General features: G+C 35.8%; 2 protein-coding genes across 24 annotated transcripts in view; one reads left to right on the top strand and one right to left on the bottom strand.

Moving 5' to 3' along the window:
• Positions 1–4331, top strand: part of LOC114876930 (myosin heavy chain, muscle) — a 37293-nt gene extending 32962 nt beyond the window's left edge. For 21 of the 22 annotated variants that reach the window (XM_029188898.2, XM_029188901.2, XM_029188886.2 and 18 more), the window contains exons 22-26: positions 4–365; positions 458–853; positions 937–1281; positions 1368–1616; positions 3292–4331. In XM_029188898.2, coding sequence (XP_029044731.1) covers positions 4–365; positions 458–853; positions 937–1281; positions 1368–1616; positions 3292–3375 — 1436 coding nt within the window. In that variant the 3' untranslated portion in view covers positions 3376–4331. Of the gene's footprint in view, positions 1–3; positions 366–457; positions 854–936; positions 1282–1367; positions 1617–2164; positions 2227–3291 lie in introns of all 22 variants that reach the window. The other variant, XM_046290032.1, reaches the window with a different exon arrangement.
• A 2344-nt stretch (positions 4332–6675) lies between these two features.
• Positions 6676–11460, bottom strand: LOC123987845 (cytochrome b5-related protein). 2 transcript variants are annotated; one of them, XM_046286002.1, is made up of 6 exons: positions 11202–11460; positions 9704–9946; positions 9329–9596; positions 8886–9177; positions 7927–8142; positions 6676–7232 (listed from the first exon to the last, which is right to left on the bottom strand). In XM_046286002.1, exons 2-6 carry the CDS (start codon positions 9932–9934, stop codon positions 6956–6958), a joined length of 1284 nt encoding a protein of 427 aa, XP_046141958.1. In that variant the 5' UTR covers positions 9935–9946; positions 11202–11460; the 3' UTR covers positions 6676–6955. The 2 variants fall into 2 exon arrangements, with proteins under 2 accessions (XP_046141958.1, XP_046141960.1); XM_046286004.1 differs by lacking the exon at positions 11202–11460 and adding an exon at positions 10828–11175.
• Positions 11461–15673: the final 4213 nt, after the last annotated feature.

Below are 15673 nucleotides of genomic sequence, written 5' to 3'. Positions count from 1 at the left end.
CAGGTGCCTACGAGGAAGGCCAGGAACAACTGGAAGCAGTTCGTCGCGAGAACAAGAATCTCGCCGACGAGGTGAAAGATCTGTTGGACCAGATCGGCGAGGGTGGACGCAACATTCACGAGATCGAGAAGGCCAGGAAGCGATTGGAGGCTGAGAAGGATGAACTCCAAGCTGCCCTCGAGGAGGCTGAAGCTGCTCTAGAGCAAGAAGAGAACAAAGTGCTTCGCAGCCAGCTCGAACTCAGCCAAGTCAGACAAGAGATCGACCGACGAATCCAGGAGAAGGAAGAGGAATTCGAAAACACCAGAAAGAATCATCAACGTGCTCTCGATTCCATGCAGGCATCGCTCGAGGCGGAAGCTAAGGTCAGTTGAAAATTACTTCTTAAACAAATTACAATTAGATGAGTGAAGGAACTCTAAAAGATTCTAACTACGAGTTTAACCGAATGTTACAGGGCAAAGCTGAAGCTCTGCGTATGAAGAAGAAGCTCGAGGCTGACATCAACGAGCTGGAGATCGCTTTGGACCACGCGAACAAGGCGAACGCGGAAGCCCAGAAGAACATCAAGAGATACCAACAACAACTGAAGGACGTACAAACCGCGCTCGAGGAGGAACAGCGAGCACGCGACGAGGCGAGGGAACTGCTCGGAATCTCCGAACGCAGAGCGAACGCTCTTCAGAATGAACTGGAAGAGAGCCGTACTCTTCTCGAACAAGCGGACCGCGGACGTCGCCAGGCTGAACAAGAGTTGGCCGATTGCCACGAACAGCTCAACGAGCTCAGCGCTCAGAACGCTTCCATCTCCGCTGCCAAGAGGAAACTCGAAGCTGAACTCCAGACACTTCACGTGAGTATTCGTTCCTTCTTCTTTTTCGACCGTTTCAGATAACAAATAAATGAAATATTTGCAATATCGTCGAATCTTTGCAGTCTGATCTGGACGAACTGTTGAACGAAGCCAAGAATTCTGAAGAGAAGGCGAAGAAAGCGATGGTCGATGCCGCTAGATTAGCCGACGAACTCCGAGCTGAACAAGATCACGCTCAGACCCAAGAGAAGCTGCGCAAGGCTCTCGAGACTCAAATCAAGGAGCTCCAGGTGCGTCTAGACGAAGCTGAGGCCAACGCTCTGAAGGGTGGCAAGAAGGCTATCCAGAAACTGGAACAACGCGTCCGTGAATTGGAGAACGAACTCGATGGAGAACAGAGGAGACACGCTGACGCACAGAAGAACCTCCGCAAATCCGAACGCCGCATCAAGGAACTTAGCTTCCAGGTATAAGATCCTGTTCAAATTTCCTTCTTATCGATTACTTCTAGTTTAGATTCGATTTTAAATGTCAACAAAAATTGCTCGTTTAGGCGGACGAAGACCGCAAGAACCACGAACGCATGCAAGACCTCGTTGACAAGCTCCAACAGAAGATCAAGACGTACAAGAGACAGATCGAAGAGGCCGAAGAGATCGCTGCTTTGAATCTCGCCAAATTCCGCAAAGCTCAACAAGAACTTGAGGAAGCAGAAGAAAGGGCAGACCTCGCTGAACAGGCCATCACCAAGTTCCGTACCAAGGGACGCGGAGGAAGTGCCGCGCGTGGATTGAGCCCAGCGGTAAGCATCCGATAAATCGATACACTGATTCATCTATTACAGGTTCGAGATCGAATCTCTGCTCCGGTACAATTTTTTTTTTTTCTCTTATTTCTTTTTCGTACTTTCTTCTTGCAACATCATGAAAATCTTTCGATAAAAATTCATGGAAACGCTGTATGTAATAGGGATCCAAGCGACATACGGTCAGCTAATATTCCTTGGGTATTGGCACGAGTATCATCAAAGATTCTAAAATACATTAGAATTGAAAAAAGACTGAAATTTATAATAATATTTCTGAAAAATGGACAACGATTATTTCCAAGTTTTTCAAAATTTCATATACTTCTCTGATAAAAAGAAATATAACGAAAGAAGGCATAGGTGTTGGAAAAGTTATCTCTCCTTCGAGCCTACGAAATTAAGGTCACACCTTATTTTAAAGCCCTTGGAGTGAAAAATGAAAAGAGTACAGGGGGTGGTCGAATCGAACGATGAAATCCCGCAGAAAGCATTCTGGCATTAAAGTACTATTTCTAATTCTGAATCTGTATGTCCCTGTATAGCCCCAACAGAAGGCCCGTAAGGCGCCCTCCGCAATGGAGTAAACAGCACCGCGCCGGTCCATGTAAGTTTCAGCACGTGTTCAGAAGCACGTGTGTGTGTTGTCAAAAAAGAGAGAACAATAGTCACAATAATCGCAACAGAACAATTTCACGCAAACAGAATTGTTCCATTGTACAGTGTGTTCGAAGGAAGCGTTCAGAAATGATCATAATCATTTAAACCTTTCATTTCCGACACTCTGTATATCACAACCCCTATTCCACCGATCGCCAGTGTCTCATTTTTTGAACCCGTGTGAACAGCTGATAACACATCTGGGGGGTATACTTCACACGAGTATGAGCTTGGACCTCGTCATTAATTAACGTTGTGACCTATCACCTATCCCAATTACGTACTCGTTAGTTCACGATAGTTCAACAGATCACCGTAGATCCCTCTGTATAGAAGTTAGATCGATGATTGCTTGGTTAGCGATTAGAGATATGCGTAACATAGATACCTGTACTCGTGCATAGATCTCTTTTTCTATATGTATTTTTAACTCAAACAATTGTAAGTACAATTCTTGGGTATAATTGTCATTCGCTCATTATAATTCGTCAAACCTTCACGTACACACACACACCAAGGAAAACTGAAGAAATCTGTTAAAACTTTGTTAGAGAGGTATCAAGACCCTCGGTTCCTATTTTTTGTTTTCTTTATTCCAATTTCAACGCCAATATCATCTGCGATGGATGTGCAAACGGAGTACAAAGGACACAGAGAACGTGTCTCTCGATTCCCATAAATGTCTTTGTTTAATTGTCAAGTGGATCCTTCATAAGGATGGGATTAAGAATCGTTCCATATGAGCTGGTAGTTTTATAAATCAAAAAGAACTTGATCCCATCGCTAACAAATATGTTTTTTCCTCGTTCTAAAAAAAAAAAAAAAAAAGAAACAGCTGAATCCTCGTCGAGGGTTAGATATTTCTTCTATTATTTCATAATAATGCAAGGTCATTGTATGCTCGCAAGGGCAATCTATACACAGGTCATACGATTCCTAAGCTTTCGAACAACTCGAGCTATGATTAATTTTTAAGGGATGAAATTAATAACGGTTTTGTTCGTTTTTTCAGCCACATCGACCTGCGTTCAGACCCCAATTGGATGGTTCCGCATTCCCGCCACGCTTCGACCTGCAGCCCGATGGTGAACTGTAAAAATCTCTGACTACCACCGTAACCCGTTTAGACACTTGATCGTTACAGCTTGACAAACGAAAGAATCGATCGCAACACCGGCGGCAACTTTCATCGTGTCATCTCACCGAATAGCTCATCCCTTCATCTTCGTATCTACACGCATACACCTACACATGTCTATACATACACAACACAGGGAGACGTATACACACCATCGCTTCGTTCGAGCGATCAAAGTATTCAAACGACCTTCAACGTTTACGTCAACCAACGACACGAGAATGTCCGTGCTTGGTCACCCTGCCAGTTTCCAAATAAAAATGAAATTAACGAAAATATGATAATGGAAAGAATTTTGAAAATTTCACTCTTATTCTTTAATCTCAAGCGTTGTGTAACATTCGTCAAATTTATGGGGAAAGGGATATTTAATAATGAGTAATTAATAATTAACGATATTCACCACTCGCGCTGACGGTCGAGGAAAGAGAGAGTGATAGATAGAATGATAGTGGGAGAGCAAGAGAGAAATCGAGAGAAAGGAAAGATGCGAGCGGTCGAAATGGGCGAGCCAGCAAAGAAATTTTCAAAGGTTCTATTAATTGAACACGTGGCAGATAGGAATATATGTGCATACTGGCATACACGCGTATCAAGCGGACGAATCGATAATAATACGAGAAAAATATTAATAAAAATAAATATAAAAAAAAAGCACAAAAACAAGAAAAAAAAGATGAAACGATAATACATGTTGTGAAAGAAATACAGAACGATAATAATAGGAGAAGGAGATTACACGTAATAGAGAGGACGAGACATTTTCAAAAATAGTAGTCGTGGATTTGAACGGCGTCGCGCATTATTATGTATGTCATCCAAATGATAATCCTACCCTATAAACTTAATTGTAATTTATAAAGTAATATGTATTTATTAAAATAAATAAGCAATAAATAAAATTAAGAACTGAACGTGGTGTTTGTTATTTACTGTCTCTGTGTAATTACTACTGTAAAAACCCGAAATGTATTCGAATTTCCCGAATGCAACACTAATTTAAAAAATATAGTACAACTAATTAAGACTATATGTACCTACCTCTGTAATAGGGCAACTGTAAGAGCTACTTTCCCGTCCACAACAGTTTTGGGCATTTTATCATACATCGCAACACTAATGCAAAAACGCGAATATTTAACATCGCAACACTAATTACATACTAAGAAACTCTGCAAATTAATTCAATGTTGCGTGTTTACAAATCGCATTACTGTTATTTGCAACACTAGAAGAAACGTAACTAAAGTATTAAAATTCAAAGAAAAATTTCTAAAACATACGGTGAATTTTTTATTAGCAACACTAAATTAAAATCGCGATTTCCCGAAAATTACGGGGGTCAGATTCTCGTTAGGTCCATCTTCCTTCTGATCTACAGCTACTACAACTACAAGCGAGCACAGTGACAAAGTAGCAACAGTAATGATTTTCCATTCATAAAGATGCAAAATCATTAGTAGTTCCCCTCTTCTATGACAAAATTTGCCGGGGCTCTTCAGCACATGACCTCTTCTTTCTTCGGGCGATCCACCCAACTGAAACTTAACCGTAAATGATCGAGACTTTATCATCTCGAGCATGAATGACGACTGAAAAGTCGCCAAAAGTTGAAAAATCGAACAGATAAAATCAAAGACGAACGGCATGCTCCGTTCGCCTCAATTTTATTGTCAACTCCTCAAATATATTCCAAGTGCAGGTTGATGACGCAAAGAACGCACCTAACCAATCAAGAGACTGCGACAACCTGCCCCAGCCCTACCTACTTACTGTCTATCGCATAAACCAGAAGGTGATTGTCGATAAAGAGCCTTGTGGGGTTTAGAACTCGCTCTGCCGTTCCGAAGCTTTTTGCTTATACCGGCGGTGTTAAAGGGCGCATAGCGCTAGGTTTACCTACCACCCAACTCAACCTCCCTACCGAGGGGAGATGGGCCGGAGCAATCCCGCTCACGGCGAACCGATCATCGCACGGGGGAGAAGACACAACACCAAACTCTTCGTCGGCGTGTAAGGAGTTTTGCTCTAGGACGCTTCTACTTTAACAAGCTTACCTACGTGGTCCCAGCTCAACCCACGAGGCGCTTCACGACCACAGCCAGAGCCCCGTTTGCCACCGGTAAACCGGTGCCCGGGCCACACCACGGGGAGGAGGGGTTGGCACATGTCACCGCTGGGGCTGGCTGCAAGGCCCCGAACGGCATCTTTGTGGCCCGCATAAACCAGAAGGTAAGCTATCTACCTACCTAACCTTATATTTCAAAAATGGCAAAATCGCATTCTCAGAAAAACACACGCCATCCGGGTGCAAGAGCCTACACTAAGGAGAACGTCCCGGGACGCCTCCGTCACCCGAGTTTCATCTCATAACACACTTTAAGGTACGTACCATTTTTCACTGAAATTGTCTGACAAAGGATAGCAATCATTGCATATAATAATATTTACAAAAGTTATTCGTCTACTTTGACTTAAACTATTTGATAGTAATGGTAATAATATTATTTGATTGGTACGTTAATCCTACATCTTGTTGAATAAAATATTATTTTAATTAAAAGTTAAATGAAAAAGTTCTTAAACCGATACAATCCCACGGCCTAACCACACACACACACTCGTATGGAAATTACATCATGCACGATACACTAACACAATGCCAGCCGAAATTGAATAAAAACCACTTACCAGTTGTTCCCTGTGTCGCGATGGAATTCATTTCAACTTGTCTCGAAAGCACCAATGATTTGAAATCCGCCATTTTCGCGCCCTTCCTATTCCCAGTTCAGTACTAGATATCTGTGCAAAATTATAATAAAAATGTGGCATCATAACTTAATATTATTAAGTTCTTTATGCTTCTTGTGAAATTCTATACGAAAATCCATATGTATCTCATACAAGATTGATACAATTACACATAGCACCGGCGTGGAACGAATGATAGAAATATTAATTAAATCGATTTTTCTTCTCAATTCACATAAACATGTTACAACATATTGAGCTAGATATAGAAAGGATGGATGCAAGCAACTCAGAACACTATTTACCCTAATTAAATGAAAGTTTACTTACTTTGAAACGGAGAAGGCTGTCACACAGCCAAAGCAGTCGCTCCGACTGCTACGATACTACTGAGCTTTCGAGCGGTTTACTAACAATAAGATGGCGGCGGCGCTTGGTTCAAATTCGGAAGTGCTGATTGGCGGGAAAGACGAGGAAGAGACTGGAAGGCGCCATTCAAAGATCAAATTCGATCAAATTCTTCTTTTATTGAATTTTCATAATATTTCATTAAGAATTATGTATGCATATTTGGTATATTATAATCTGTTAAATATAACATAATATTTCATATTCCTTTTTAACAGCTGCATTTTTTTCTGAACCCGTCAGTCTTATTTTTATTTCACATAACTCAAAACAAGTAAGGAAATTCCAGAAAACTACATCTACACCTAAATCATCTTCAATACTTGCATCGATCGTTGCTTTAAACGTAATTGCTGCTTCGTTCTATTTATTTATATATTTATCTGTAATTCTTTTTAATTTCTTTACGCGACAACTGCTGAAATTGTCCTTTAACCAGCTCCCACTGGGTAAACTTATCTGTGCTGATTCCAAATTCCTTACAAGTATCTTCGAACGCTTTTACACATAAAGGTAAATAAGAATGATCGACAGTTGGTAATAGATGGTGCAGACCGTGTAAACCGAAATTGGTCAACACCAAAAAATTGGAATCGTCGATCACTTTACGTTCTCTCACCGCGTCCATTTCCAACAAACCCCAATCAAGATCGTCCCTAAAAATATCATTTCTTTGTTATACTTAATTTGCATTATTAACTATCACTATATAAACAACCATATATCTTGTATAATATTATACAGGGTGTTCGACAACAGGTGGGAAAAATTTTAAGGAGTGATTCTAGGAATCAAAATAAAACGAAAATCAAGAATAACGAAATAGCATTTACGGGTTTGTTTTCCAGCGTCTGAAACCTGCAGGGGTTGGTACAGTCATAACCAAGAATCGAAGCCGAATGCCGCAGTACCGAGAAATAGAATTGTATTTTGAGTTTTCTTGGGCGTAGCCCAAGATGGCGCTTCAGAGGGATCGCCCCCTATATTGCCCATACGAGGTAAGTTTCTACTATTCAACTGTTCTTGGTTATAACTGTACCTTCCCCTCCTGACCTGACGTGCAGTCGTCGGTGCTGGGCGGATTGCATGTTTCAGGCGCTTTTTACTCGAAGCTTTAAACGTTAATTACTGGAAAACAAAGCCGCAAACGCTATTTCGTTATTCTTGATTTTCGTCTTATTTTAATCCCTAGAATCACCCCTTAAAATTTTTCCTACCTGTTGTCGAACACCCTGTATAAAATATTGAAGGCTTTGAAAATTTATATTTTCATGTAATGCTTACATTTGAATTACATTGAAATTCGATACATTATTCGACGATATTACGAATATTTGAATATCTACGAACCTGTATACATCACCATCGTGGAAAATATCGGGATGATGATGCGCCGCATTAAAACCAATCATAGAAAATGTAAAACTGCTGGCCATAATGATTAAAAACCAGAATTTCAAAGCTGTTAAATAGTTCGGAGCAAAGAATACCATCGTTAGTGGAAGGAAGAAAGGTATAGCGTCCCGGAATTCGAATTTCCTATATTGAAAAAATACCGAGTAATATCTGAAACAAATATAATCTCATTAGTACTGATAAAGATAAAGAATTATTGGATCAGCTTGCATTCATTACTCGTGAGAGATCGGAAATGTGACTTTTGAAATAAAAAGTTTCATCTATCGATAACCGGAAGTCACATGACACAATAATTTTTTTTATTTAACGGAATCGATACAGCAAATGTAAAGCAAAGTTGTATAGGACGTCAAGAAAATGCTGGAACACTTTCGTTGGTCGAAAAATTCCAAGTCTTGATCGACTTGTAGCCGAAAAACTAACTCAGACGAAAATATAAATAAACACCAACGAATTTCAACGATTGTTTCAAGCTCAACCTTTGTAAGATCTATCTTACAGAGTTGTATATGTACATTACGTACAGTGTGAGTCACATAAAGTGTTATAGAAAATGTTAATAAAATAAATTTTAAGATAAAATACATCTGTTTTAATTCTCCTTGAACGCCTCTGCGTATTCGGTCCTTCAATATTCCCTTTGCCATAAATCGTTAACTATTAGGAATATCAAAAAATGGTTCGAGTAAATGTTATCCGATTTAATAAAAGCTATTTCATTTTATTACAAAAAGAAAAAATTAGTCGACAGTTGCTATCATTTCCGAGATAATATTGTAATTTGTAACACTTTATCTGACTTACCCTGTATATTAAACAATGCATTTATGAGTAGCTAGTTTAAGAAATAATGTTAAATAATATTGTAAATTAGAAAGATGATTGAAAACCTTCTCACTCCTTGCTCGAAAAACATAAAAGCCCAGAATACAGGGCTTATCAGTTGACTCAGGAAACTGTTAAACATGGTTTTCCTTTTGTCTGGTAGCCACTGAAGGAAAGGTTCAGCCGTATAAATTTCAAAATCCCAAAGGGTATTTGGATAAGTGTGATGGCTCATCACGTGCGTTACCCGCCAGTCCTTTGAGGACATTGTACTCAGATCAAAATAGTACATTCGGAAATTATCCCTCATGTGAAAGTAATTGTGAGCAATTATTGTGGTCCACGCGTGGAAAATCCCTGAAAGGTAAATATTAAAACGTTTCAATTGTCAGTGGAAAACAGAAAAACAGTGTGTAAAATAAGAAATGGAACGATCGTATGTAATTATAATTATAGTTCAATTGAAAATTTGTGAAGGAATGTAAAAATAAAATGATGTTTGACTAACCAGCGAAAACGATGATCAGATAAGATTGCTTGGAAACTGCTGTGAGACTGAGAGTGATAGCTGTCATAACGAGAAGATCAGCAATGAGATTCGTCTTCTTCGATGGCCGATGAAAATCGACGTTTTTCAACGCTTCCACCGCTCGTTTCTTGAAAGTGCAGAAAAATCCATTCGGTTCGAACGTTAATGGCACCGATCGTGGTGTAACTGCCTCCTTCACGAAATACTTAGGGAGCATATTACTAGCCTTGTCCGTCAAATGATGCGACTGCGGATAGAAATTTCTTTAAAATAACTTTTCAAAGTATTAAAGTTTCAATTCTCTAAATGATCTACTGATAAATAAATGATCGATAGTAAATGTGGTAGGATTACTTCGAAAATCTCTGTAATATCAGTGCCTTTGGTGAGGCGGATCCATTCTTCTCCTCCTGGATGAATTCTGGCAAAACCTTCCAAATCGTACAAATTGTTTCTGACTCTCCAGAGGTCTTCCGCGCCGTCTACTTGCCTTCTTCCTTCGAGGAAATTATATGCAGTTTTCGATCGGTCATTTCTCCCAGGAAGTGGTCCGAGTCCTGGTATCGAACTTTCCACTTTATCCATAGTATAATTTTACTAAAAAAATATTCTCATGAAAATTAATGAAATCCTCGATGTGTCTTGTGGTGATAAATTACCGTTAAAAAAAATTTGAAAAAATATGAAAAACTTCGTTTGCATGTATAAATCATCGATCAAGTGTCGAATGGTTCAGAACTTTGATTCGGCACGTGTAATTACTCGTATACAATTAAAAAAAAAAAACGATAAATATATGATAAAATATAATGTTTTAACCAAGCATTTTTAAACCTATATTTAAATGGCACGTTTCTCTTATTTGTACTTGTAGATTCTGCTGGTAAAATTATATAGAGAAAAGGAAGTACGTCCTTAAAACTCTTAATAAACACCTTATTAAAAAATTATAGTAGTAACCCCAAAAATAGATAAAATATTTTTTCAGGTTTGAAAAAAATTTGAAAAAATATGAAAAACTTCGTTTGCATGTATAAATCATCGATCAAGTGTCGAATGGTTCAGAACTTTGATTCGGCACGTGTAATTACTCGTATACAATTAAAAAAAAAAAAACGATAAATATATGATAAAATATAATGTTTTAACCAAGCATTTTTAAACCTATATTTAAATGGCACGTTTCTCTTATTTGTACTTGTAGATTCTGCTGGTAAAATTATATAGAAAAAAGGAAGTACGTCCTTAAAACTCTTAATAAACACCTTATTAAAAAATTATAGTAGTAACCCCAAAAATAGATACAATATTTTTTCAAGTTTTGCAAATAACTTGTAAATTGTTTTTCGCGATTCAACAATAAGGATTAACACGTTTACCGCTACATTAGAAATAATCGTATTTAATCAATTTATTAACGTAGCGCTTCAGTTTGATATTCTACATTGACATAGTTATTTCAAATGATTTAGAACTACCTTAATGTTTTCGTTTCTCAATTGTTTGAGTAAAATAAAGTAGTAATATTAGAGCCTTTTCAGATTACCCGGTTTTCGTCGACTGGTTGCAAAATGAATGTATATATTTATATGAAGGATTATTTGCATGAATGAATAAATATACCAGCCGGAAATTGGCAAACGCTGAAAAAAAAAAATCGACGAAAATCGAATGGCGAAAATCGGAAAATCTGAAAAAACTCTTAGACACCGGTGAACGCGTTAGATTGCTTCACAGAACGCTACAAATATATTTCTTCCTATTTCACACTAACTATGAAACTTCGAACAGGAATATTCAACACGTTCAAGTGAAAGCTATTATTCTAATGTGTAATAGAGGTACTTCATACCAAGAACAAGAGCGAAGAGAACAAGCGTTTAAATCTTCCCTCCAGATACTGGAACCATTAAAAATGTGATTCGTGTTTACTTTCCTTTAATCTATCTGCGCATATTATAGGAGGAAAATATTTATTGTAACTGTATTAACGCGATCCGATCCCTGTACGAAACCGATTAGTTCAACACTGGTCAAGTTCGGTGTTTATCGAATTTAGTCTCTAAACAAACTGACTTCAATAAAAGACGGGCGGAACAGTATTTTCTCGCTCTTATGTTCTCACACACACATATATATGTGGACGTATATATGTAGAACAAGCACCAACCAATTTGCACTTCGACCCCAAAAAAGAGAGCGAATTCCAGCTGACGATAACATGCTAACGGAGTCGCACAGGGACAGGCGAATACACTCGTTTAAACAAATACAAATATGTAAATATTACAATGTTTATCAAAATGTCTTCTCGTTTTTGCTCGAGCGAAAACGTGGTAAGAATAAGAAATACTTATCTGCATGACCTAACACAATCTTCCGAGGGGAACTACCAAAGTGTTACGCTCACTTATTAATGTAACTTTGCCACCTACAGCTCGTCTATCGTTAAAAGATATTAACAAGACAACTCGTATCTATTTACAATTATTTCTGTAATAACAAATAAACGCGTGTAAATTTCGAATGCGATAAGGATAGGAAAACGTAACTTAAATGCTATCAAAATTGTAGCATATGTAATTAATTATTAATAGATGCAATGATTATAGCACAGCTATAATAATTATTAAAAAAGGAACAAATCATTTAAAAAAAAAATGTTAGTGTTTAACCGCGGAGTTAACTGTTTATATGTGTGTGAGTTTGTCATACTTCTCAACGTAAGGAGTAACTAACTTTAATGGTTAATATTTTTTATACGTTTCATATTTTTCATATTTAGAGGATGAAACAACCCCCAAAGTTACACATACCAAACATACACTTGAAATATAATTGCACCAATCACGTTACTAATATCGGAAATTAATTTACATTCATTATATTCCTTACCATCTGTATCGCATATTAATACGTAGGTAGTAAAGTAACCTTTATTAATATTATAAACTATAAATAATTTTACTAATGCCTAGTATACATGGTAAACGCCAGATATCATAATGAATATTAATCGTACACTCATACATGGCATGACCGCAACCCGGCGTATGTGTGCGACGTATATGTAATATTAAAATATTCAAAATGTAAGAGGCAAACATAGTATATAATGGATTCAGAAACAAATTTATATTCTTTTATGTTATTATGTACATTGCGATTACTTAAAATAATGTTATAAACCAATTTTTGGTTATAAATAAATTATTTTTTACAAAATTTATGGTCAACTATTATATGTTCATAAAAAACCATGAAACTTTTCCTTAAAAAGTTTTCTTCTATGTATGATAGTTTTCGAGATAATCTATTGTAGCCTCAATATGAAAACAGGCCAAAATAAAAAAACACATATACCTTATTTTTCGGCCCTTTAAAACATATCCAAAAATCAAAACAATCGGAGGCAGACACCTAAAAACCCTTCCTTGTCAGTATTCTGCAAAAAGATTACATAGATTTGAATGATCTCTAATCATTACTTTAATTTATTCTGGTAATTAATTTTTCACTTGTCACGTTTAATTCATTGCAAAAGGTCAAAAGGTCATTAATTCAATAGTACTTTGTTAATCATTAATTATAAACAGCATGTATCGTGCATGATGAAGTAGAAAATTCTTTCATCAGGAGCACGTCAAAAATTTATTTTCAACGTCGAATTTATGTATTCACATCATATTTTTAACATCTGTTTTTACGATCTTACTTTCGAGACTTACAGTCTTTATTATATAATTATCCTTTGATTATCATCACCGTATACTCCGATCCCTGATATTGATATTTTACACGTGCCTACACGGAATATGTAGATTTACTTTTTATTACTTACCAGTGTTTTTGTTAACTTTGTATATTATAATTACAAATTTATAATTCTATGTACCTAATACCAACAATCAGCATTGGATTAAAGTGAGGTCTAAGGGCTCTAAGGGGGAGGTTTAAGAGGTATAAGGGGAAGATCTCACTTTGCAACAGCCCCTCTTATAAGCCTTCCATTTACTATGTCAAAGAATACCGAATGAAATTCTTTCACTATTGCTCTTTTTCTTTACTATTAAATATAATTTAAAATAAATTTCAATTTTTGAACCAAGTTTATCAGTCAAGGGAGCCGTTGAATGTGTGATAGTCTCAGGCCCCCAGAAATATACAGACAAAATTCGGAGCAGATAAGAATTTAAAAATAAAAAAATAATTACATACAGTTGATATTTCGCAAACTTCAAATCCAATCTTTCGTAACACAATCAATGATGCAAGTAAACAACACTCGTTAATATTAGTAACAATTTCTGAAACATTTCCGTGATAAAGAATGTAACAAAAAGTACAAAAGTAATTTTATATTTTATATTTCATAAATTGATAACCTTGATATAGCTATTGCCTCGATTTATCACCAATTAATTTGAGCGATAATCATTAAAAATGTAATTTATTATGTACACGTATTTTTCTCTGACCCGTACCTAATTACTTAACGCCTTTTTAAATTCTTCACCTAAAAAATCCTTATTTATTGAAAAAGAATTATAATAATTATTAATATGTACCTTTAATAAATGCATATGTATATCTTTAGACCTTCACTCTATGTACATTCTCAGTTCTATTTATTTAAAATTTGATCGAATTCTTATTTAAAATTACTCTTCTTAACAAGCAAGAAAATAATCAGAAACGATGGAGCAGTTTTTACTGGTTCTTTAAATAAGAATCACTTCTTCGTTGCTTTCATATAGCAGTTATCAAACATATTGCATAATCTAAGGGAAAAATAATTCTTTCGTTTACACACATTCATTTAAGTGGAATATTACAGTCACGTTATCTACTTACATTTATAGTCACTAAGGAAACGATCATTTACAAGTAATTAATTTACACCTTGTACATACATATAAAAATATAAGTACTTACCTACCCAATTTTATAACCAAATACATATCTATTTACTAACAAGGAACAATTTATGAATATTCATAAAAATTCCCAATAATAATAATCTTTATTTTTGTATAAAAGAAGAATAAATATAATATCTACATACATATACTGTAAATGAAATAAATCAATCCAATTTTATTTATTTTTTACTGCAGGTACTAGAATGGAAATTATTTTCTACCGATAAAAAGATCATGCAACCAAGATTTATGCCTACAATTGAAGAGGCAATACAAAATTACATTAAACACAACTACCAAATTTTTCTATTTAATTTAATTTAAGGTAGGACCATCGATGACATTATAATATGTACTTATAAATACTTACATATATACAAAACTACTTCAATGTTTCTAAATACTCATATACATACAATTCAAACCAGCACCAGATTAAGATGAGGTTTAAGGAGGGCTGCAGCCAGCAAGGGTGCACTCAGCTGCACCCACTCTCCAGGGCCCCCCATTATAAGCCTACTGAATTAAATTTCTTTTTACTCTTGTTACTCTTGCACTTTTTCTTTACGATATTATTTAATCTTGTTTAAAGTAAATTTCAATTTTTGAAGTTTATTTCTGGATGGGCCCCAAAAATCTTAAACTGGTCCTGATTCGAACATATACTAAATATATTCTATCAAAAATACCTTAACTATATTTCAATACTTTTTCTAATGCTCTTTTACGAACTTTTAAAAGATATAAATACTTACACACAGGAAATAAACAATTCAAGGAAAACATCTTATGTAACGATTATGGGAAAGTATTAGATGATCAATATTTTGAATAATATTTCTGATAACAGGAAAATTACTATCACCAAAAATAGCAGTACATCGTGTTTCGAATTCTCGATATACAATGGGTGATCAAATTATTAGAGCCACTCGTATAAATTGATGATTTTACATAAAAATGATTAATTCTTAAATAATAACTGAGTTAAACAGAGTTTTTGTTACTTTTTTATGATGTATTGATGCTTGTAAAGTTATGATACACAGTTGAAAAAAGTGGAAGTTCTTGGGCCTGGAAATTCTCTGGACCTCAACCCCATCGAAAATTTATGGGAACATTTACTATTAATAATGAATGTCAATTGATTGAATATCTGATAAAAGTATGGGCCAGAAGTAAAGCAATCAAAATGAATTACTTAAAATGCATCGAAAGTACGCCGAAAAGAATTGAGGCATTAATTGCAGCAAGAGGCGACTTTACGAAATACTAACATACATGTGTAAATATAATCTTTTAAATGTATTTGTATATTTTTATAAATATTTTTTGTATATTAATAATGGAGAATTATTGATTAAAAGTTACACAATGTAAAAACCTTAAAATTGTGAAAAAC

This window comes from Osmia bicornis, chromosome 1 (genome assembly GCF_907164935.1).
Source record: "Osmia bicornis bicornis chromosome 1, iOsmBic2.1, whole genome shotgun sequence".
Classification (NCBI taxonomy): domain Eukaryota; kingdom Metazoa; phylum Arthropoda; class Insecta; order Hymenoptera; family Megachilidae; genus Osmia; species Osmia bicornis.
The sequence above is the reverse complement of the archived record's forward strand: the minus strand, read 5'-3'. Positions and strand labels throughout refer to the sequence as shown.

What these genes read in the sequence shown, in the direction of transcription:
- LOC123987845 (XM_046286002.1), bottom strand. Translation starts at nt 9,934, where the DNA reads ATGGATAAAGTGGAAAGTTCGATACCAGGACTCGGACCACTTCCTGGG. An exon ending in ATATTACAGAGATTTTCGAA is followed by an intron (nt 9,597 to 9,703) that starts GTAATCCTACCA and finishes TTCTATCCGCAG; the next exon opens with TCGCATCATTTGACGGACAA. An exon ending in CACGATGGTGATGTATACAG is followed by an intron (nt 7,233 to 7,926) that starts GTTCGTAGATAT and finishes TGATATTTTTAG; the next exon opens with GGACGATCTTGATTGGGGTT.